The 24,421-nt window shown below is 29.9% G+C and overlaps 2 protein-coding genes across 5 annotated transcripts in view; one reads left to right on the top strand and one right to left on the bottom strand.

Moving 5' to 3' along the window:
• Positions 1-13,501, top strand: part of LOC143240391 (transmembrane 6 superfamily member 1-like) — a 38,438-nt gene extending 24,937 nt beyond the window's left edge. For all 3 annotated transcript variants that reach the window (XM_076482727.1, XM_076482729.1, XM_076482728.1), the window contains 3 exons: positions 1,477-1,575; positions 2,303-2,422; positions 9,345-13,501. In XM_076482727.1, coding sequence (XP_076338842.1) covers positions 1,477-1,575; positions 2,303-2,422; positions 9,345-9,557 — 432 coding nt within the window. In that variant the 3' untranslated portion in view covers positions 9,558-13,501. The remainder of the gene's footprint in view (positions 1-1,476; positions 1,576-2,302; positions 2,423-9,344) is intronic.
• A 707-nt stretch (positions 13,502-14,208) lies between these two features.
• Positions 14,209-24,421, bottom strand: part of LOC143240390 (uncharacterized) — a 46,400-nt gene continuing 36,187 nt past the window's right edge. The window contains exons 6-7 of one of the 2 annotated variants that reach the window (XM_076482723.1): positions 22,225-22,344; positions 14,209-20,150 (exon numbers count right to left, since the gene is read on the bottom strand). In XM_076482723.1, the coding sequence (XP_076338838.1) occupies positions 19,967-20,150; positions 22,225-22,344 (304 nt within the window). In that variant the 3' untranslated portion in view covers positions 14,209-19,966. The remainder of the gene's footprint in view (positions 20,151-22,224; positions 22,345-24,421) is intronic. The other variant, XM_076482726.1, reaches the window with a different exon arrangement.

Genomic DNA, 24,421 nt, shown 5'->3' with positions numbered 1-24,421 from the left:
GATGGGCACATGGAATGCTTCTTGGTTACTTGATTGGGAAGTGAGGTGAGGATGAATGCTTGTAATTCTAGACCAGATGAGTTCTCTTTCTTTGGTTGAGTAAGGCACACGTGATCTCGTCATTCTGAGTCTCAGGTTTTGCCTATTGGACTTCTTCAGGTGGAGGAGAAACTTTGTCCACTTTGGTGTTACTTTCTTATTATGATTCTGGTGGTTTGGAACACATCACTCTGGCTACAGGCTTGGATCCAACCAAAAATATATCTTTGCATATAACATTGAGGTTCAGTTTCCCTAGCCACCAATATGGGATATAGAGACTATGATCTCTTAATTCCAATGCTGAGTTGTAGAATCTTGGCTGTTTTGTTTGGGCTAGTGTATAATGATTATTATTCATACTGTTTTACCATTGATTCAGGAACTAAGCTCTGGGTGAAGATCATACATGTGCTGGTGATAGTGTAGTTTTTCCCACTCATCTACCATTTTTATTTTGGTACACTCGTGTTCTATGCAGATACTTTTTGTATGGACAGTACCCTTTCTGGCCCCTCCACCTTCTCAATGTGGAATACTATTTGTAAGTGCTGGCTGATAGGTATGTTTTGGAAGTTAACATTTTACTAAATTAAAAATGTATTTACAGTAATACTTACCACCACTGACACTCTCCCACCATCTTCTCTTTTAAGAGTTAGTGTTAATGATTTGAATGGTGAATGTCTCAAAAAGTGGGTACATTTTTGAGTGAGACTTTTATATACAGTATCAGAATAGTGGGCACATTGACATAGGTAGAGAGTGTCATAAAGTCAGAAATTGCCAAGGGCATTTAATTGAGATATAAAAAGACTAAAACAAGTGAGACCAATGCTTAGATGGACAAAGTGAAGATCAATAGAGGTAAATTTTATTGGAAATATATTTTCAATTTAATAAAATGTTAACTTTGAAGCAAGTATGAGAAATATAAGGCAATGTTTATATGAAAACTATTTCAAGTTAATTTGGTAGAAAATATTACAGTTTATAGTTGTTAAGTAGAGCAGTTTTGAGTTACTGGTACTATAGATATATTTTTTAATTTGACCTATGTTATTTTTTATTCAAGCCAAAATGCTGTATATCTATATTTTCACAGAGATAGATATACAGATAAAAGTTAAAATTGTGTAAATTTAATGAAGGAAATCTGGAGTAGTTAAATATTTAGGAGAGCTGGAGTGAAAAGTTCTCATTTTTTTTCCATTTTTAATTTTATAACTAAATAAAATATTTTAGAAAATATAACTGTTTACATAATTTCTAGAAATGTAAATTTTGTATTTTTGGCTGATGGTGATTTCAGGACAATTAATAATTGGTTACTCTACATAAATCACTTTGTGGCTGTGAAATTGATAATGAGTAGTAAATGATTTTAAAGTGTATCTGTGTGTGGGAACTTCAAGCTGTATTTAGCTGTTGTTTCAGGCAATTCTGGGAGCTGATTCACAAACAATTCAAGATTATGTCACATATATTGAGCCTTATTTAGCACTACAGGATCCAGCTCCATTTCCAAGGATTCAGGTAAGCTTGATTTGAAGAACAGTATGCGAAACTATTTTTTAAACTGTAAAATACTCATGTTTGACAATTATACGTGTGTTGCATATTTAAGTCAGTAATATTTTTTTGAGAGTATACAAAGATGTATTCTTCAAATATGAGTATAATTATGGTATGGTGCAAGTAATTATATTCTCATTTATTTCTGTAGAATGCAGACATAAGTTATTCGTATTCCTGCCTCTTTATGAAACTGTTTGTTCTAGAAGGATTGGTGCACATTTTATATTTAAATTTTCATAATTTATATACATGAGCCTAGTGGTAAGTGTTCTAAAGAAACAGTAATATACTTACAATACAGTAACATTAAAGATGCGATTTTTTTGGGGGGTGACTTGGCTCAGTTCTTAAAGAGATTGTTTAAAGTATGCAAATAATTTATTAATATTTGTAACATTTTAACTATATAACATCTGATGATGATGTTATCCCTGTTATATGTTGTTTCATAAGGTAGACTTGCACTGTAAAGTTGACTATTAACTCTTTAAACAGCAGGAATGCTGTAGGTAACAACATCAGTTGATGATGGCTGTTATGTAAGGGTTACCAGAGTGGTTATAAAAACTAAATGCTTGAAATGGATTTGCTCCCATACATATAATATTATTAATGTTATTATTTTGAACTGAAAGGTTTTTTGATAAACAGATGATTTGTGATATATATTGGTTCTTTGTTACAGATGCTGGTGTACCTTTTCTATTTTCTTCCATTATATATTGTTACAGCATATGGATTGGTGTTTGAAGGATGCTACTGGGTTCCTGATATAACTGTCATTCATGCTGGTGCAGCTGTTCAGGTTAGTCCTTGCTCTTAGGCAGTTACTGAAGTGTTTTACTTACATATATTGGCATATATATATACACACACACACAAGAGGTTGATAAAAGTGGACATAACTCTTGGAATTATAAACCTACATAATATATGTATCCTAACAGTTTTATTAATGGTAACGTGTACACGTTCACACATTTAGCTGTTTTTATAATTGAGTAGTCAAAAATATACTTTTTTTTTCTTGCCTGTGATGTACTTGCATGTCACAGATACCCTAGCAAAAACAGTTATTTATATATCTCATTTATTGCTCTTTATTGTAACTGTACTTTTGAGAGCCATTTAATTTAGAATTATGGCTGTGGTTTAAGCATTGTGTAGATACTGTATTCAGAGGTGTTAGATATAAACAACTCCTTTAATTTAAGTACAGTTTGAATGTTAAATGTAGTTGTTTTCAGAAATGATAGCTTACTGCTGCTTTGTTTACATAACTATGTACAAATTTATACATTGTGTAGTTTCATTGAAACCTGTATTATTTCGTCACATTACTAGAACTTTCTAAGAGTTTTTCATTGTCTTGATCGAAAATTAGTATATCTTAATATTTCATGGCATATGCAAAGATGTAAGCTTTAGTTTAGCTATTTATAAATGCATCCATAAATAGTTGAAGTAAGTTAGAGAAAGTCAATAAGAGATATAGTAAAATAGATTTAGCCTGCATGTTTGTAAATTTAGATGTAAAGAGTGTATAATGACTTTTATTTACACAGTGGGCCTCAGGTCAAGTACTATTTCATCACGTTTCTTGACTTGAATTCAAAAATTTATAAAACTACTAAGTTATGAATTTATTTCATTAAGTTTGGTGTCATATTGTCAACTATAAACCAAATTTTCATATTCTAAATTATGTAATTTCTTAATTTAAAAGTAAACATTTAAAAAACACATGCAATCATTGATTTTTATGTGTTATGTGGTATGTTGAATGCAGCAGTGGTTTAGATTAGATGTTTGTGATGTCAGAAACAAGGTCGATAGTTTAGTTTTATGCAAATTAGGAACTCAGATTACCGATATTGAAAAACTAGAATGTAAAAAGTATCTCATATCTTTTTTATTTGCTGAAAAACCATTCACGTATTGAATCAAACATAGTGGCTCTGCTTATCTCCTGTGATGTTCTGAAACAATTTAAAAGTAAACATTTAAAAAACACACGCAATCATTGATTTTTATGTGTTATGTGGTATGTTGAATGCAGCAGTGGTTTAGATTAGATGTTTGTGATGTCAAAAACAAGGTCGATAGTTTAGTTTTGTACAAATTAGGAACTCAGAATGCCGATATTGAAAAACTAGAATGTAAAAAGTATTTCATATCTTTTTTATTTGCTGAAAAATCATTCACGTACTGAATCAAACATAGTGGCTCTGCTTATCTCCTGTGATGTTCAGAAACAAGTCTTGTATACACTTATATCTCTATATAGAGATAGGTGTATAAATACTCAGAATGTCCTACAAGTTTTTTTGGTTTTTTCTTCAGCTATTCTAATATAATGGCATCATCACTTTTATTTCAAGACTTTTATTTCTTGCTGGGAAGCTGAGTCTTTAGCCTGTTTGAAATTTCATATTTTTTTAGACCCAAATCAAGCTTAGTTACTTAACTTGATAAATTATAATGGAATATGATATTATTGATATAGTAGTTTATGATTTTTGGTTATTCAAATGTATATATAAAACTCCCAAAAATTTATTTTATTTCATATCCTCCATGTGTGAAACTTCTAAAGGCTTAGCAATTTATGACAAGCAACAGTTGAGTACAAAGGCCATAACTAGAAGAGATAATTGTATTCTTTATTTTTTTATTTATTGTTCTATGTTGTAAGGAAAATAAATTTTAAAACTTATTTATAAATAGTAACAATGCATATACATATATAACTAAAATGTGCCTATATTTTACAAAATACTAGTCCACTAAACTCATTACTTTTGTAAAGGCCGATTTTATATTTTTGGATACCGTAATGTGAGTCTCGATGATGAGAAACCTACTTGAAATAAAAAATGTATCTTAGAACGGCTGGTATGGGTATTAACACTTTTATTGATAAGCAGAGAACAATGTTTTGACCTTCCTAGGTCATCTTCAGTTTTCAAACTCTCTCTTTGTTAACTTGAAGATGACCTAGGAAGGTCGAAACATTCTTCTCTGCTTATCAATAAAAGTAATGTGAGTGCACGTGCACTTTGTCATCATAACTTCTACCAAGTTAGCTGAGCATGGCTGAAAGGTAAATGTAATAAAAATAATAATTATATTTAAATTACTTAGATTTACATATTTGTGTTTTCAAGTTTTTATCTGTAGTCTTTCTAGAAAGAAAAAAACAATTTATATATATTTCTTTATTTTTTTATTGTGATTAGAAGATTGAACACAAGTTTTATTTAACAGTGAAAATAACAGATGAAGTGTAAAGTTTTTCTTAAAAACATTTTATAATTATTTGAAGGCTGTAAAGATGTCACACGTGAAATTTGAAAATTTTCTGATGCATAAAAGTATTTTTAATCTTAAAATGAAATTTCATGTTGGATAACCAACATTCTGAAAGAAAAAACGTACCAGGAAATCTTTAATTAAAATACCTTAATACTTAATTCAAAAACCTAATATTTTATGTATGAAAGCCTTTTAATGTTTATCAATAATCTTCAAAGTTTTGTAAAAATAAGTGTACATTATCAAAAATCATAATATAATTACTCTTATGGATACTTTCATGGTTACAAGCTCTGTGGATTCCACCCAACCCGTAATGAAAGAGTTAATTAAAATGATCACAGATTGTATTGTAACAACAAAGTAGAAAAGAATAATTTATTTTGTTACTTATGTTTTAAAATAACCCTTTTGTTATGGACAAGGTATAATATACACAAGTTTGTTTAGACATTTGCACACTTTAAGTATTTGCATTATTTATAACTTTTGAGACGTCATGTGTAGCTTCACAAAATTTGGTAGACTTTTAGTAAAGTTTATAATTTCAGTGTACACAAAAAATTAGGTTTTTTAATGAAATATTTTCTTAAAGATTTGTTTGTGAAAATATCGAGTCTGTTTTGTTACTAGTCTGATTTAAAAAACTCGTCACCATCCCAAAATTCTCAAATATTACTTGTAGATTGGTTATTCACATGTCATATATTGAAATAAGTATATATAAAGGACTATATCAAAAAATGGAAGGAGGTGAACAGGGCCACTGTGTTTGATTCATTATATAAGCCATATTTCAGCAAAATAAAAAGATATGAGGTTCTTATTTTATATTCTAGCTTGATAATATTAGTATTTTGAGTTTTTAATTTGTACAAAACTATAGACTTAGTATTTTGACATCAAAAACATCTAATTTTAAATAGTGCAGCATTCAGTGTACCACGTGACTCGCTAATTACTATATCTAGGTGTGTTCTTTTAATATTTACTCTTAAAATATTATATTATTAAAGTTTGACTTATTATCTACAATTTGCTTCCAAACCTATTGACACAAATTCATAAAATAGTAGTTCAATAAAATTTTTAACGAAGATCAGCAAACATGATGACATGACTTTTGTGGCTGTGCCCAATCGTGAAAGGGTTAACTGAATTATTCTCTGTAAATTTTGATGGGAAGAGATGATTATTCAAAGCTTTGAAGAAAACACTAATAATTAACTGTGTAAGAAACATTTGTATATATCAAGACATCCCTTAAGTAATGTCTGATTTTAGGTTCAGAAAAGAGAAAGGATTTTAAATGATTTTAATGTTATTTGATCAATATGTTCCATTGTTATTAATTACTTTCTGCCAATGATTCACAAAATTCTGAATGCCACTTCTATAAAATTTCTGGGGTTTGGATGAAAAGAATGTCAAAAAGGGAAGTTTTGACATCTTCATGTGTTCCAAGTTCTTTTCCATCAAGATAGTTCTGCAAACTATGCAAACATAGATGATAATCAGATGGGGAAAGGTATGGAGAATAAGGAGGATGTGGAAGTATTTCTCAGTCTAGCTCTTCAATCTTTACAGATGTGATCCTTGCTGTATGGGGTTGTGCATTATCCTGGTGTAACACAACACCTTTATGATTGATCAAAGCAGGCCTGTTTTCTTTCAGTGCAACATCCAAGCGCTCTAACTGTTTACAGTAGGAATCTGACGTAATCATTACATTGAGTGGAAGCAACTCAAAGTGAATCACACCAACAACATCCCACCATACGCTTTAAGACTTTCCTGGGGTGGAGGTCCATTTTGGGCTATGCTTTAGTCAGTTTACCTGCACTGAGTCATTGTCTGTGGCATTTAACATTTTTATAATATATCCATTTTTCATCTCCAGTCATTAACCTCTCCAAGAAAGGTGAGTTACGTTCACGAAAGTGCAGAGAAGTGCAAATGTCCACTCTTGCTCTAAGGCTGCCTTTTGTCAAACCATGGGGACCCCATTTTCCAAATTTTGACACCTTTCCAAGCTTTTGCAGATGATGGTGAACTGTTGAATGGGTTGAATTAAGCTTCTGTGCTAGTTCTTCAACTGTTACAGCACAATCTTCATCAAGTGCAGCCAGCAGCAAGTCATCATTACACTCAACAGGATGACTTGAACTTGATGCATCACTTAAGCTGTAATCAAATGATCTGAACTTCTGAAATCACCTTCGATGTTTCCTTTCATTGAGAGATTCCGCACCATAAACATCTTGAATGTTTTGTGTAGTTTCTGCTGCACTATTACCTTTTTTAACTCATAAAGCATTATATGCCTTATGTGTTCCTCAGACACATCCATCTTCATAAGGGTTTATTTGATTAATGATCTGAAAAAGTGGAGTTGGATTAGTTTATTTTATTTATTAGTTTATTTAAAGTAAGACACTCAAAGCCAGCTGTTATCTTTCAGATGCTTGTGAAACCTGCTCTTAAATTTATTGCATCCACTTTACTGAAGGTGGCCAATCACAAAGGCCAACCATCCTGTTAGAAAAAAACCATCTTAGCTAAACATGACTTGTACCATGTCAAAATTTGTAAGTGTGCCTCCCTAGTCATACTGTTGTCACCATTATGTACAAAAACAAGGATTCATGAACACTAACAGTTTTCTTAACAATCTTAAAGGCATAAATCAGGTTCCATCTTGCTCTCTCTCTCTTTTGTAAAGAGAAAATCATTTCAGAGATCTTAACCTGTCCTTATATAACCTTTTTGTCTCAGGTAGTAGCTCTTCTCTAAATCCTTTCCAAAAATTCAGTGTTCTTTCTAAGGTAGGAATCATAAGACTGAATGCAATACCTTGAATGTGGCTCAACCAGTGACCTATACAATAAAATTAGAAACTAGTTTCGTATTCAGTATTTCTTCATATACAATATAAGATTTTGTTTGTCCTACCACTAGCAACACTACAGTGTTTGGGTGTCTTAGAGACTGATCAGTCATAACACCAAGACATTTTTTCTTCTGTGACACTATTGAAGTCACTCCTATCAAAATCATTTTCATAATTCAAATTGTGATATTCCACGTGTCATTTTGCATTTATTTTGATTAAAAGCTATCTGCCATTTATATACTCAGTTCACCAAATAATCCAGATCCTTTAGTAAGCAGTGGCATCCTCATACTCAGTAACACCCAAAACCTTAATACCATGAAATAATTTAAATACCCTGTTGACCATTCCCTTATCACTGTTATTGACCTTTGAGGTACCCCACTTGTGATATTAATCCAATTTTACTAAACTCCATCAATAACAACAACCCTCTGCTCTCTTCCATCCAGCTAGGTTACTGTACAATAAGGAATGTTACTGTACACACACCTACAGAAATAATTTTTAACAAGTCTTTGATGTAACACTGTATTGTCCCCTGCTGGTACAGTGGTAAATCTACAGCTTTACTATGCTAAAATCAGGTTTTCAATTCTTCTCAGTAGACTCAGCAGATAGCCCAATGAGTCTATGCTATAAGAAAACACAAACACTGTATCAACTACTTCCTGAAAATTCTCATATACTAAATCAACACCCCTACCATTTTTATATAAACAATAACCTCTTCAAAGAATGTCAGAAGACTAATAAGGAATGACCATTTTGATGATGTGACAAAATTTTAAACTTTTTGTAAAAAATCATTTATCAAAAAAAAAATTAAAACTTTTTCTCCACAGATGATGTATGATTAATAGATCTATAAGTAATGGGACAGTTTTTATCACCTCCCTTGCAAAGAGGATAAATGTACAGCTTCCAATCAGCTGGCATTGATCAGGTACTCAAAGACTTACAAAGCTCCTACATCAGATAATATTTAGATATTGATTTTTGGAGAAGGATAAACATTAAACACTAAATATTATCTAATCTAGGAGCTTTATCATTTCTGGATCTTCCTATTGTTTTTCTAATAATTTCAGGATTAAGGTTATCAAATCGGTTCCATCTAATGACTGTTCAATATGAGTAATACTGCTTAAGTCTTCATTACTGAAAACTGAAAAAAATGTATAACTGAATAATCCAACCATTTCACAGTCATCAGTTACATATCTTTCTGTATTATGTGTTAAAAGCTTTGCTTTCATTCTAATTAATGTATTTAGAGAAATACTATTAATTTTTATATTTTTAGCCAACAGTTTTTTCATATGCCATTTGTGGTTTATTTCTGAATTGATGTGTGTTATCCAACTCTCTTGATCTTATATAATTCTCTAAATGCATCATCATACCAATCAGTTTAAATGTTATTAAGTTTGACACAATAACTCACTTCTTCACACAGGTTAACTTGTATTTTCGTTATTTATAATACTTTTAACAAATTTTAATACTTGTTTTCTAGGCTCAAATCATACACATTGGTGCCTCACTTCACCCTCGAACACCGTATGTGCAGCGGGTGCCACCAAATGGTGTTTCTTTGTTTCTTTTCTGGGCAATCAATCTTTTGTTATTAGTTGGCCCTATCTTTATGGCCTGGAACTTCTGGAACAACTTTCACTTTGCTTCCAGAGAAGCTATCACAAGACGGGATTCTACCCAGAAGAAGGAGTAACTTGTCTCAAAAGAAATGAACAATAATCATCCTCTTCCAAAGACATAAAACTACATTTTAGTTGGATTTTGTGTACTTGAGTATTAAACTTGTATTGGTAAGGATAAGTGGCTTTATGAAGTATTGATGCAACATTTTCATTACTAAGAATTACCAGTGAACATTTTAAAGCTTTTTCTGAAATTTCATAGTTTTGATTTCCAGAACCAATATCTCAGAAATAGCTATAAAAACTAAACTTGGCTTTAAATGTTTTTTTCATTGTTAATGGCTTGTGATAACTTCCTCTGCAAGAAACGTCCAGTTGTAAAACTAATAAAAGCCAAATTAACAAAATATACCTTCTTAAACTTTGATGAATTATAGTTTGTTTGTGTCTGTTATAGTAATTTTTAAAATAAATTGATATTTTTAAAGTAAATATTTCATATACCAGTAAACTGTGGAATATATAACATTTGGCAAAATTTTAACTTTATCAGACATAGTTTATTGAAAATTGGGCTTACATTTGTGTGTACGTATACACACGTCTGTTTCTCAATGGTTATGTATTAACTTGAAATTTAGTGCAATGTATGGTGTGAACCTTTATTGTATAGTTAAATTCTGGAAATGGCTAGGTAACAAGCAATGGCCCTTTAGCATGTAGGCTAAATAACTCTTAGTAGCATCTCAGCCACTTCCAGAATTTAAATCAGGTTAAGTTTATGAAATATATGGTACATTTGTAACCTTGCACACATATTCAGATACCTAGCTTAATGTTGCAACATGGTAATGTTGAACATGTAATATTCTAAGAGCTTTATATATTTATCAGTTTGTGATAGTGAATGAAATGTTTAGTTGGTGTTACTTGCAGAAGTATCTTTGCAGGTGATTTTTTCTTATGATAAAACTAGTTTAGATAAATATAAAAGTTGTTCATTATTAAAATATTATATAAAACTTGAATTACTTTGTAGGAATAAATCAGAGGTGAAGATCTTTTTGGTTGTGTTTTTTGGAATTTAAATAGAGAAGTAGTAAGTTGTTAAGTTATTAATTTCAAGAGTAGATTGGATGATAGCATATGGAGAGGTGTTAAATTTATGTGAGAAAATATTGTTTTATTGAGTAGTTAGTGAAATTATATAAAACATTTTATTATATATGTGATTTTAATATATACACATTTGCATTTTCGTAACTTGATTTTACTTAGTTTGCATTACAATGTCTTTTAAACATTTTTCTCAGGAACAGCTTTTGTCATTAATGATACTTCTCAATTCCATGGTTATACCTTAACTCTCTCTTAAAGAATTTGAACGTTAATGAAATGGAACAGTAATCTCAATTATTCTTTTTTTAATGGAGATGTAACAAAGTTATACACTAATCACATGCTTTCTTTTAGATATATTTGAGTATTTATTATTAATTCTTTCATAACTGTGATAGTTTAATGAAATAAATTAGTTATTACACTTATTTTAACACAAAACTAGTCAAGGAATTTTGTACTTGCAAAATTAATATAATCTATCAGGAAGCACTGTAGTTTCTTATTATGTAGGGATGGGCTAGGACTAAAATGGTTGCCACACATTATTTGTTGCTCATCACAGTTTCAAATCTCATATAACAATGTCTAAGACTGTTATAAACACCAGACTTAGGTTTTTCAAAGCTATTAAGACCTCCAGTTTAGCCAAAAAATGTTGCTAAAGTAGAAAACTGACAAGTAGCATAACAGCCGAACAACCTGCTAATTCTGGTATCAGAAGGGTTAGCTTACAAATGTTTGAAGTTATATTTCAACTTGAGAAATACAAAGTAGTGTTGCATTTTACCAACTTAGCACGTGAGGTCCATCATGACAACTCACCACTCCAGGCTAAAACTGCTATCTTCATAACAACTGCCATTCATTAATATTCATTGTTATTGTTTGAAGAAAAAAAAGAGATGAAAGAAAGTAATAAAAACATTTAAGTGTTATGTATGGATGTAAATACTAAAAGGCACAGAAGGAAGGTAGGGATGAGTAAATAAAACCATACAAAACTTGCTACATAAGTCATTGTTTACGTGAATAAGCCATTGTAAGACATTTTAACACATCATTCAGTTTGTTTTTACTTAAACATGAATTCATGCAAGTAAAAGGAATTCAACATTCAGTTGTAGATAAAAGTGTTTCTTGTAAAAATATGGCTACCTATGTAAGGAAATTTGTGTATTCATCCTGTCATTGTTTCTGTACATTTTTGGCAATATCATCCTTATTTTTTTCAATGCTTTATTACTTGTTAAAATGAGTACTGTGATCACTTTAAGATACTTACAAACTTTAAAAAAGCATCTTGTAATTTCATTTGTACAATTTTTCTGAAGTATACACTTTGTGAAAAAGTGTCTGACTTATTGCATTGTCTTTGTTTCCAAATTAATTTTTATTTGAATAAAAAGTAACTTTAGAATGAAGAGAAAGTTCAGTGCATCTAAGAGTTGTGTACAGGGCAGTGAAGAAAAACCTACATATAATTAATTACCGAACTCAAATTATAGCTTAAAAACTGAATGTGATATTTGTCATAAATACAGTCATCAGTTTCAAAATATATATGCTGATGCAAGATACACATATTCTAATTTAGCATCAGATTTGCTTAACATTTCTTACTAATTGGGAATAAAATTTGAATTGGAAACATTTATTAATGGAATGTTTTACATTTGTTTAGTGTATATGATTTTGATAGAAAATTTTATTTAAAGGATAGGTAATATATATTAAATATATTTCTAGTTTTCAAACAGATAAAATTAGAACATCTCTTTTGTAAAGGTCACAGTTTTGTTTTTTCTGTACAGTTATTGATTGTATTGCTTGCTTTTTTATAATTCTAAACAATTTTTTGTTATATGCAATTATAATTATCTAAATACGTTTACTCAGACTACTTAGAATGTGTGTTTTACTATTCAAGTATTTTAAATACAAGTTGTACAGTTCAAAAAAGAAGTTGATAGTAAAATCCATCAGGATTGTGAAAGTGTAAATGTTTCACAGACTATTCTACATAGATAAAAATAATTTCAAGTTCATGCAGTGTTTGATCCATGTGATTCAATTGTTTCTTTAATACAATAGAGAACAAAACATGTAATTTGTGCAACTTGACCAAACAGTGTTGTGATAGTTTCATAGATATGCATTTCACTGTTTTAAATTACTGAGGCTCTTTATATATATTAAAAAAAGGTATCTTCTTCAGAGCTCCAAAGTTTCCTTAGTTTCTTTTTGGAACAGCCACAAAATCTAACCCAGAAATAATTGTCCAAAATATATGATGAAATAAATTTGACATAAAGGCATAACCAGCCACACCCACATCTATTAATTTACTTTCAACAGCTTGCAAAAATTTGTCCATTAATTTCATTTTATTTGATTATATTTTCATGTTTCAAAAATGGAGAATATAACACTCATTATTTTAATATAAATTGTTGTCACCTAGTTCTTTAAATAATGGAAACTTTATTTTCTCTCATATATATTTAAAAACAGAGCTAGTATGATTGTCCTGTGCCCTACCTTAATTCCGGAACTACTACTCAGAAAAAGAAACTGAATAGTTTGATAGAAAGTTTTAGTGTATGCATATATTGAATAAAAACTTTGTTCTGACTTTAATTCTGAGAACAGTTAGCTCATATTTTAGAGGTTGTAGTCTGATAACTAGGTAAAGAAACTTAAAACTTCTCTTTTTGTATGAAAAAAGTAAGTGTTATTAATTTTACTGTATGTACCAGAATTAGTCTACCCATGTGCTTCAAAAAACAAATTTTGTATTTTGAAATCAAGTGATATATCACAGTTTTTCATGAAACATGATTTTATACTTGTGTGTGCTGCTTGAATGAATAAACCTAAATGTATGCAATAAAAATGGGTCAGTGTTGTTTGGAAAGTTCTGATGATCACTAAATACCCTCAACTGATGTCTTGCCATAGAAATATATTTTTGAAGCTTTTCAAATTGATATAACAATACACAAACATTATTACTACAATGCAGATTTTTAAATTGGGCCCTCAGGAAGTGCAACCTGTAGGGTACGAGAACCACATGCCTACTCCCCCACTCTCACATTTTTGACATATGAGCAAAATGCCCTTTTGAAAGAAGAATAGAGAAGATTCGTGTATTACTCTTACAGAATGTCACTGTTTCACTTTTGAATTCAATGGTCATTTAAGAAAGAAAGATTGTCAGGATAAGCATTTGCTTCTAATATAAACAATATCTGTGTAAGATCCCATAACATACACTGGAACTCCTCTTAAAGCAGCCACTTTTGGGACTGAGTCAAACTGGCCTGATTAGAGAGGTTCCACTGTACATAATTAGGAATTATGTAAACAAAAAAAGGGACTGATTAAATAACCACTTTCAAGGGGTGGCCACTTCGAGGGTTTCCACTGTATTTTTTTTTTTTTTACTGTTTTAAGGAGAGTAATTTGTGATACCTGAAGTATAAAATTACATATGTACCTGTGAAAAATATTTTTATCTTAACCAGTATGTGTATGTATCTTCCTAGTTATTTACAATGTATTATATTAAAATGATACTGTTTTAAGCAATGCAAAAAGTTATGTGCATTTCATATATTTTATTCAAACCAACTGTTACATTCCAGAGAAAAGCTGAAACTTTGCATGATTTTTTGGGGGGTAATTAAAAAGCCAAGGGGCAAATAAATAACTGTTCTATTCTTATTAATTATAAACCAAACACTTAAGTTAAAATTAATAATAATGTTGTATCACTTTCCTAAAAATTAATAAATATAAAAAAAGTTTAAATGTAAATATAGTACAAATTAATAATGTAAGGGGAGAATGTTCATATATTTTTTGAAAAGAACAGTATGTATGGTTTAATTCTAAAAATAAGTAATTTTTTAATCTTCAAAAAGGAAAAAAAATATTTTCAAGAGACATTATCTTTTCACAAATTATTTGCAACCATTGTCCATTTATTTAACCAAAACTTTTGAAACATTAGCAATAAAGTATGCTTCCTTTTTAATTTTTAATTACAGTATGAGTAAATTAACTGAATTTTGCAAATGCTTTTAAACAGGTCAAACGTTTGCAAAAACTTTACAAACAATTTAACAATAAATTAATATTTGTATTAATAGGATGTTTACCCTTAAAATAGGAAATAATGAGCTGAGAGATCAGTGGAATTTCTTAAAGGATGAATTGTCACATTTATTGAGATTGCTAAGAAATTCTCATTTTATATTAAAAAACTGGGTTTTGGTACCTGCTGTGGGCAGAGTACAAATAGGACCAGTTATCTTGGTTTTCACTTAGCAACAATCACTTGGATATTTGGAGTAACTGAAAACAGTAACAATCAGAAACACTCATTTTGATTAATTGATTATTTCTCTGACACTGATTTAACTAAAATATCAATTAATGGCTAGTTGGAAAAATCTGAAAGAGTAATAATCAGAAACTAGTTGATTATTTTTGATGACATTGATAGAATTAATAACAATTTCCATTAATCAGTTGATGTAACCAATGCTCATAAGTAATTGAGGTAATCACCCAACTTTAATTTGGAATGTGTGTCTGATATGTTGTAAAACAGCAAACATTAATTATTGTTTTTTTTTATAGTAGCTTGAAAAGTAACAATCACTAAACTGAATTATGTAACATAAAACTGATTACAACTCACTCATTTGTTTCACTGTTAAATTAGACATGAAGATATTCCAATCATAGTGTTGGTATTGCATCTTAAGCCTTTAAAGATATTGATATGTGTGCATGTATGTGTATTTTTCTTCTTCAGGTTTCTACAAAGTTCATACAATTTTGTTATTGTTATTCTGAGTTATATTACCAAAAATGTTTTTATGTTCTTTAAAAAATCAGATACTTTAAGTTTTTTTTATTTCCACCATTCCTTTTAAATTGTTAAATAAGTTATGAAATTCCACCATCAAGAATACGTTTGCTTATCACATACATAATTAAGACAAATATTACTTGCAGAAATGATTTAAGTATAAACACAATTCACAAAAATTCTTACAAAGAAATGGTAAAATAGAAACAAATAACTACAAAAACAGTGTTAGGCTCAATTTAATTAAATAAAAAATTAGTTTGAAATAACTTATTTTAAATTAAAAGGTATGCAACAGAGAGTCAATTAAAGCATCCCAATTATTTGCAATATTATTATTCAATAGAGTATATGATTCTTATCCACTAATGCAGTTGAAGTGTTTGTGCTCTCCAGCAACCACAGAAACTAAAAATAAGGTCAATAAAGGTTAAGGGAAGAAACATTTACAAATGTTATATACTGTTATATAAAAACTACTATTCAATGTTCACAATGGATATGTGTAACAGAGTTTGATTTTTTTTTAATAAGCTGATCAATTTAAGAAAAAAAGAAATAAACTTGTATAAAATATACCCTTTTTGTTCTGCTTTATATGGAAAACTGAAGAAGTTAGGAAGGGGGGAACTGGTTGAGGTGTTTAAGATTGTAAGGGGAATTAATATTGATGTGTTTTTTTTTCACAGTTAACAGTGAGAATGGTATGACTAAGGGACACAGACAACTTTTAGTAGAATGGGAGTAATCTTTGGCTAGAACAGTTTTATTTTTCTAACAGGGTAGTTGGCCTTCAGAATGGGTTGTTTTCAAATGTTGTAGAGGAAAAATATTTAATCAAGTTTAAGAAAAAAATTGATATGTATATGAATTATTAGGGACAACTTTAAGGTTGTTGTTTTTTAAAGTTAATTTACAGTGTGAAACAGTCAAGATAAACCAAAAGGTCACATGTTGTCCCAAAACATTATATGATACAGCAAACTAACCCATCAGCAGAGGGAGATCCAATAATATTACTGGACATCTTTAAGGACAATAATCCAATTAAGCATTAAAATTTATCTACAATGACTTTTTTCAGTATATTAAAAAAAACCTCTTTAGAGGTGAAATAAGATTATATGTAACATGATACACAAGTTTTTAATAATTAATATTAATCATTAGATAACATGTATACATCACCCCTATAATGTTTAAATAATACACAGCATTACTATGCTTTATTAAATGTACCATAAGTAAAAGTATCAAACTTATTTCAGTTTGAACAGGGAGTAAAATTTAAGTCAAGTGTTAATTTAGTATAGAAAATTGCATGTTGAGTTTCTTTTTAAAACAAATTATGAGAAACTTTATCAAACAAAACACCATAAATTTTTGGCTAGGTTTCTTACAAAATACATAAGAACAACAAATGAAAAGGTAATGGTCAAGTGAAGTACATACTAAATCACAAATATAAAAAAATAATCAGTCTTTTTCACCTATATATATGTTACATATACATTTCCAAGTTACAATGCCAATCATCACAAACAGGTATTACACAATTTAAGTACATCAGATATTAAGTAGTTAAAAGCAAACAGAAAAACCACTTAAGTATTATATGGTTAATAAAACAAACTGTTCAAATTACTAAAATATGTTCTATTCCCAACTGCATGCAGGAAGCAAATTTATTAACCTACAGAGAACTGCTTTTCTACCATAGGAAAAGTCACAGTTCAAATACCAAAACTGCTCCCAGTCTCACAAAATAAACCTCAGTGTAATAGTCTAGCTGGAATCAGTATACTCTTACTGACACTTAACGAATTCAAAACATTAATGGGTTTAAAAAAAGATGCTATAAAACATAGAAAAAATACAGAGATGCCTCTAACACCAGCAAGAGAACACAACTATATGAAACTTTCTACTGATATATAATTCATAAACAACATAGTATAAATATCAATATTTGGCTGCACAACTACCAAACTTTGAAGGCCAGCTTCTGAAGGTACTTAAAAAAAGAGATAACATAAACAAGCTAAAACAAAAAAAGAATGTGTACACATGCACACATCATTTCTAAACAACAGCTACAGTAACTTTCACTCACACACATGTGCATCACTTTATTCTTCACTGACCACATGGGTTGAAAGAAGTTAACCACATATCAGTATTTAGGAAATTCCCTCACAAAAGGTTTAAGTATGCGTGGTGTTCTTAAACTGAATCACACACTGACATTAATTCATGATCATTTTTTTCAAATCTAAGCCTAATCAAGTGATGAAAATACACCAAGAAATGCACACACACATACTCACAAACACAGATTAAAGTACATTGATATTTCAGTCTCCACATTTTCATATGACATACAAGCATTTCAATGACAAACAGCTGAGCACTGATCTTTATGGTTCTAGAAACAACACAGTACTGTATAGATTCTCAAAACTGGATTTTATAATTCTCTAGATATAACTTACAGACTTGTTAAGACTGTATGAGAGCATAAAAACTGGATTTTTCAGATTTATAGATAACTTATACTAAATCTTGAAGAATGTAAAGGCCTGAACATGAAGTTCTCTATTCTTACTAGGTTGATTATAAGAATGTAAAGACTTGAACACAAGACTTCCTGCTTTCATATATGTAAAACACAAGAAACATGTTAATGATGCAAATACCTGAATATATGACTTGCTTTCCTATACAACTCAGTCAGATATTAACAAAGCATGATCATAAACACAGTATTTCCTGCTTCAATAGATAATACAAAAAGGATGTCAATGGTGAAATAACTGAGATAACTGAAATAACTCATTCAGATCTTAATGATGCAAGATCCTGAACACAATATTTCCAGTTTCTCCAGATTACACAAAAACAATTTTCAAATGACATAATAAATCAAACATTCTAGTTTTAAAAATAATAAAAACTGTAAATCTTATACAGCTAAGCTTCTCAGCTCTTAAGGAACCATATTAAATAACAATATAAGAATTTCTCACTTTCTAAATAGAATATAGACACTTTATGAATATGTAAAGACAAGTGGAAACTAGAATTTCTAAAAACATTATAAATAATATCTTTGAGGCTTTGTGAAAAAAAATTCTAATTCTAAATAAACAAACAGATAATGCCTCAGTCATTACAAGAACCTGAAAAAAATTACATTTTGTGGATTTAAAGATAACTTGAGAAAAAAATTATCTCAGACAGCTAAAAACGACACTGTTCTGTTATAATATACAGATCCTAAATATGAAGTTAAAAGTTTGAACAGGAAGTTCCTAGTTCTAGTCTTTAACTAACATATACACTCTCAAAGACCATGCACAGACTTCATACAATACTTTATTTTATTAGAAGATCTTTAAGTCACTTTGACAATTTGTACAAAGTGACTTTTGGCTCTATACCTGCTGTGCATGTTCCCAGAGACAATTATGTCACTGAAAAATTTGACATTTTAAATTAAAATCTTCATATTAACTTTCTGAAACTTAAGAAGTTGAATGAGATATGACTAAGTATTGGTTATTGTATCAATGTTGTTTTGTTTAAAAAAACAGGATTCTACAATAAATGAAAATTACAACATTTAAAAGAAGGCATAAGTATTATCTACAGAAGTTGCTTGGTATCAACTGTTCTTTCATTTGTCAAAAAGACCAAGATTTTTCTTCAAGCAATAATAACAAAAGCTGACTAATATATCAGGATGTGTCCTTAAGCAAAGTTCTTGTTTTATCAGAGACCAAACAGGTTTCTCAATGTGATAAACATAAAAAGAGGTAAAATTCTTTGGTATATATATATAGTTCATAAACATTTCCACTGTTCAACACATGCAGTTAATAAGTTCACGACCACCAAGTGTAGGCCAAGTCAGGCTAAAGAAACTGATTATGAATCACACTTCTGTTCATCCACCTTAAATGGATGCAGTTTTGAAGATGTCAAAATATAAGGTTTGCAATAAGTATAATGAATTTTCCAAATGGCACGTGAGGTGAGATATTCATATAGAGACTTGGGAATTACTTTTCAATCGTAAAATGATTGGACAGATTTATTATAATAAAAATGCAAATGTAGACAAAAATTGGAATGTACATATTCATGAAAGAATCTGTAAATACTTTAGTCATAAAATTATTCTGTAGATTTACTTTTAATAACAGAAAATGAAAGATTATAGAAATTCAGATTTTTTAAATGCTGGAATGGAAGATAAGCTAGTTATACCAAACAACAGTTGCAGAAATATAAACAGTTTGTAACAAGAAATGAGAGAATCGAACAACCTTCTTAAAAAACATAACATGTTACATGGTGTGAAAGATTTCTGACAATTCTAATAAAGAATCTGTGAAATATTTTGTTAAACACAAATAAATGTTTTGCCTCACTCATAAGCAATATAGTTGTTTTTTTTTTATATACGAGTCAATTCTATTGAGGTTGATACATGACAGGGTGAAGAAGAGACATATGTTCTGCTCCCTTGATGGGTAGTTTGTTGACTGAATAATGACGTATCATCTCAGGGATGCTATCAAAAGGCTTGCTAAACTGACCTAGAATGAATTTTCCATCATTGTAAACAATTTTCATATGCATGAACCCACGAGCACTTCTGAAATAAAAACAATATAGTATCAAACCAACAAATTATTTCAGATTCAAAGTATATGCTTTTATGGTTCTTTAGAATTCAGAATAACAACTTTGGAAACTTCAGATTATCAACGTATGTTAGTAATAGACAAACTGAAGCTCTGTAATATATTTATTTCATTAAATTATAAATTCTATATTTACATTTACTATTCAAGAAAATAACTAGCACAAGCATGCAGAAGTTAAGAAAGCTGAAATAATTTAATTAATAAAGTTATAACAGTATCTAAATTAGAATGCAAGTGGAAAGAAATTGCACATGCACACTCTTTGTTATAATGAAAAGTACATGTTATTTAGTCCTTCTAGAACTGATTTTTTTTCTTCTTAAGAACTCTGTGAAGAAATACAGGTTAAATAGAGAGTGAATTCCCACACTTTATAAATAATTTGTATATATAAAGTCACTAGTGTGTCATGGCAAATGTTAGAAGTAGCAAACTCCCAATCATTTGACAATGCCAATGCTAGTATGGTATGCTTACTAGTTGGAGGTTATATTACCACTCTTTCAAAGAAATAAAAGTCAAACAACAACATATATGATGTAGAACTAAAGAACACAACATTTAAACAAGTCAGTTTTCAATAGTATGTGTAAGTGATAAAATTCACGAAGCAGACCATTTAAGTAAGTAACACTCCAAGTTAAAGATGAAAAACAGCCTTACCTGTGAAGTGAAAGTAATAGTCATGAAAGACAACCTTACAATACAAAAGGCCATTAATTTTACTACTCCACTGGCATATCATAGCAAGTGCTATCAAAGATAAACTCCCAATAATTTGATACATGAACATGTGAAGTCACAATGTACTCCATGGAATTGTAATAGATGGTTGAAGAGAACCTTCCAACCTTAAAATTCATTGAAAAGAAAATGAAGATACATCCTGATTTGAAAACCAAAACTTCATAAACTCCAAATCAATGCCTGTTTTCATGAGAAACAAAATACAAACAAAACTGGATTCACAGCAATCTAATTCTAGTATACATCTGTCAATGCAGAACCAATACTTTTGTGCTTATGATTTTGGAAAAAAACGTCAATATACAATGTAGGGTCCAGGGAAAGTATATGAAAACATGTGGTCCAAGAATGACTTTGCCTCTTTACATAAAGCATGTTATAATGGAAATTATAGTGTGTGAACAAAGCCTCCAAAAATTTAAAGATGCTGTACAATTTTCAGCATTAACCAAAGAGTTAACCTCAGGGTTAACACTAAGTACAGAATTCATGAATGGAGCAAACAAAACACAACTGCCAACAAGAAATTTTGGCTGGTGGATGGAATGTCAACAGATACAGATCCCCTGTGAAGTTAAGAGACTGGAAAGGTTTGGATAAAGTATTGTGTATAGTGTTTGTCTGTTTATAATCAAGCACAAAGGAACACAATAGGCTATCTGTGCTCTGCCCACCATAGCTATCGAAACCCAGTTTCTAGTGTCATAAATCCACCAACATACTGCTGTGCCATTGAGAGGCCAATGTATAGCGTCAAGGACACTCAGAATCACAGTTAATATAGCTGTCAACAGAGCAAGAAAGTTTTAATTGGAACAAGCTGAATCATTCAACAAATAACTTGTAAAACTTGCATACAACTCTGACAGATTTTTTTAAGGTAGAAATATTAATTAAGTGTTATTCTAACAGTACAAAAATACACAGTCGATCCCTTTGGTTTGTTGCATGTTGAGATTATATGTATGAAACCTCAATTTCACATGAGTGTTCTACAACAGGGCTACAGGGTTAAATGAAAGACAATACATTTGCATAACTTGTGTATTATTATTTTTACATTTCTCTTGTTAAACATGCAAAACGTTTTCTACAGAGTACAATATGGAATTTTCACCAAATAACATTCTAGTAAAGTCGTTAAGATTAACAAAAAAACGTGACTTTTTGTTTTCTTACAAGTGTATCACTAGAGCATGAAAATATATGTACAAGTTCTTTGTAGAGCTTTTATCTTACAAGTCAATTCAAAAATCTATAGAAAAGTTTTCTTACCTTAGAGACAGCGAAAAGCCTTGCTTTGAGCTTTCACTTTTACGGACTAAATAACTTCCTTCTTTGAGGACTTTTAACACCTTTTCAGCTTCTAACCTGCTTATACAGCCATGGTACCATCTGATAAATAATAAATACATAATGTTACTTCCTCCTAAAATATTTTATGTATCATTAATAAAAATATATAAAAAAATTTTAATCCTATATATTTTAATTTTATCTATACTCATTTCCTAACCTTCAAATTGTTTAAAAAGAAATTATACAAGACATTACATCAAATACTGTTAAATAGTAAAACTTAATATAGGATTCACAATATTAAAAAAACAAAGATAAAAAGAATAGAAACAACACAAGAACCAATACAACCTAAGCAAATAAAATGCTTTCACAAAGTAGATCTTCCTTTGTTTTCATAAAGAAAGAAGGTCCACCTTTAGAAAGCTCCAAGGTTATTGAATTTCAACATCATTTAAAACAGAAAACTGATATAAATATTATTTTGAATGAACACTTTTCTTTACTTCATTTAGTTGTGAAATATGACACGTATCACAACATGGAGCTAAATGGCTGACACTAAATTACTATTTACAGTGTCAGTTAAAATCTAATTCTAACACCATTCTAAAAGCTATGTTCTATAATATGGGTTACAGATTTACTTACATGTGCAAATCATTCTACATACTGCACAAAAATAGTCCAATGAAACATACATTTATTAAATATTGTTTTTAAGTAACAATCACTTATTCCTTTGTAAAGCATTTGATTATTTAACAATTCAATATAAATCAGACAAGTAACTAATATTAATACCCAGTCTTATGTATATGTAATAATAACCCATATATGATAACTGTTGTGAATATCTAGTAAACTTTTGGAAAATGCAAGTTACTTTACATCAAGTGTTGCATGTTAGATGCAACAGCAACGAAAGAAAAACAACTGAATATTGGGATTTAAGTTTAATCTTGAACAACAAATCTAAATAGCATGTTGAATCAATGTATTTACTCTGATATTGAAAATCAACATTTCTCAAGGTCCGGCATGGCCAGGAGGTTAAAGCACTCGACTCGTAATCTGAGGGTCACGAGTTCAAATCCCTGTCACACCAGACATGCTTGCCCTTTCAGTTGTGGGGATGTTATAATGTGACAGTCAATCCCACTATTCCTTGGTAAAAGAGTAGCCCAAAAGTTGGTGGTGGATGGTGATAAGTAGTTGCCTTCCCTATAGTCTTACACTGCTATATTAGGGACAATTAGCACAGATAGCCCTCTAGTAGCTTTGTGCAATATTCAAAACAAACAAACAAAATATTTCCCAAACACTGAAAGGATAAAACTAAAATGTTCAAGTTATTTTATGTCTAATCTGTAAATTATATTAGATGGAAGTTAATGAAATAAGAACAATATTTAACTTGAAATTGAGTGTATAAAAGGATTAGTGGTAGCCTAATACACAGCTAGTTAATTTGTTATAAATATAGTAATATACAGGGTTCACTTTATCGGAATGAAAATAATCATCACTTATTAATGGATCTCCAAGACACAAATCATATAGGTTTTGTACTAATTACCTAACTCTAATTTTCATTAGTAAATAAACATCCTAATTATTAGACCCTGTAAAACTACCAATCCTGTTTTTACTTTTAACTTAGAAGTAACTAACACAAAGAAAACTTGTTCAGCTTATTGATTAACTAATCAAGAAGACCTTGTCAGAATTTATGAATGAGAAGTAACAGGTGAACATATAAACTGTGACACAAAAACATATGCATCTTTTTCTTTGATGTTGGTGAATTATAGATTCAAATTTGTATAAACCTTAAAACTGGTCCTTGTTTTGTACAAGTTTTTTCATGTCAATTATTTGTAACAACTGCAAGTTTTTTTCTGTTCAGGATTAACGATAGGATAAAAAGAAAATGCTAAACTTGTTGGTTGTCTTTAGTTGTCAGTCTCATTACATTGGTAGTAAACATAAAATATAATACTTCAACAAACAGTATTAAATTGTACATTTTTAGAGTTTAATGAATTTAAAACAGATAATTATCTCTACATACTGAAAGTTTTCCTTGAATTTAAACTCGTGTTTTCAACAAGATACACGACTAAAAAATTCAGTATATTATTATGAAACTGCAGAATGTGTTACCTACCCA

The sequence above is a fragment of the Tachypleus tridentatus genome, chromosome 13 (assembly GCF_004210375.1).
Source record: "Tachypleus tridentatus isolate NWPU-2018 chromosome 13, ASM421037v1, whole genome shotgun sequence".
In the NCBI taxonomy this organism is placed as follows: Eukaryota; Metazoa; Arthropoda; class Merostomata; order Xiphosura; family Limulidae; genus Tachypleus; species Tachypleus tridentatus.
Note: the sequence above shows the minus strand (reverse complement) of the source record. Positions and strands in the feature narration are given on the sequence as shown.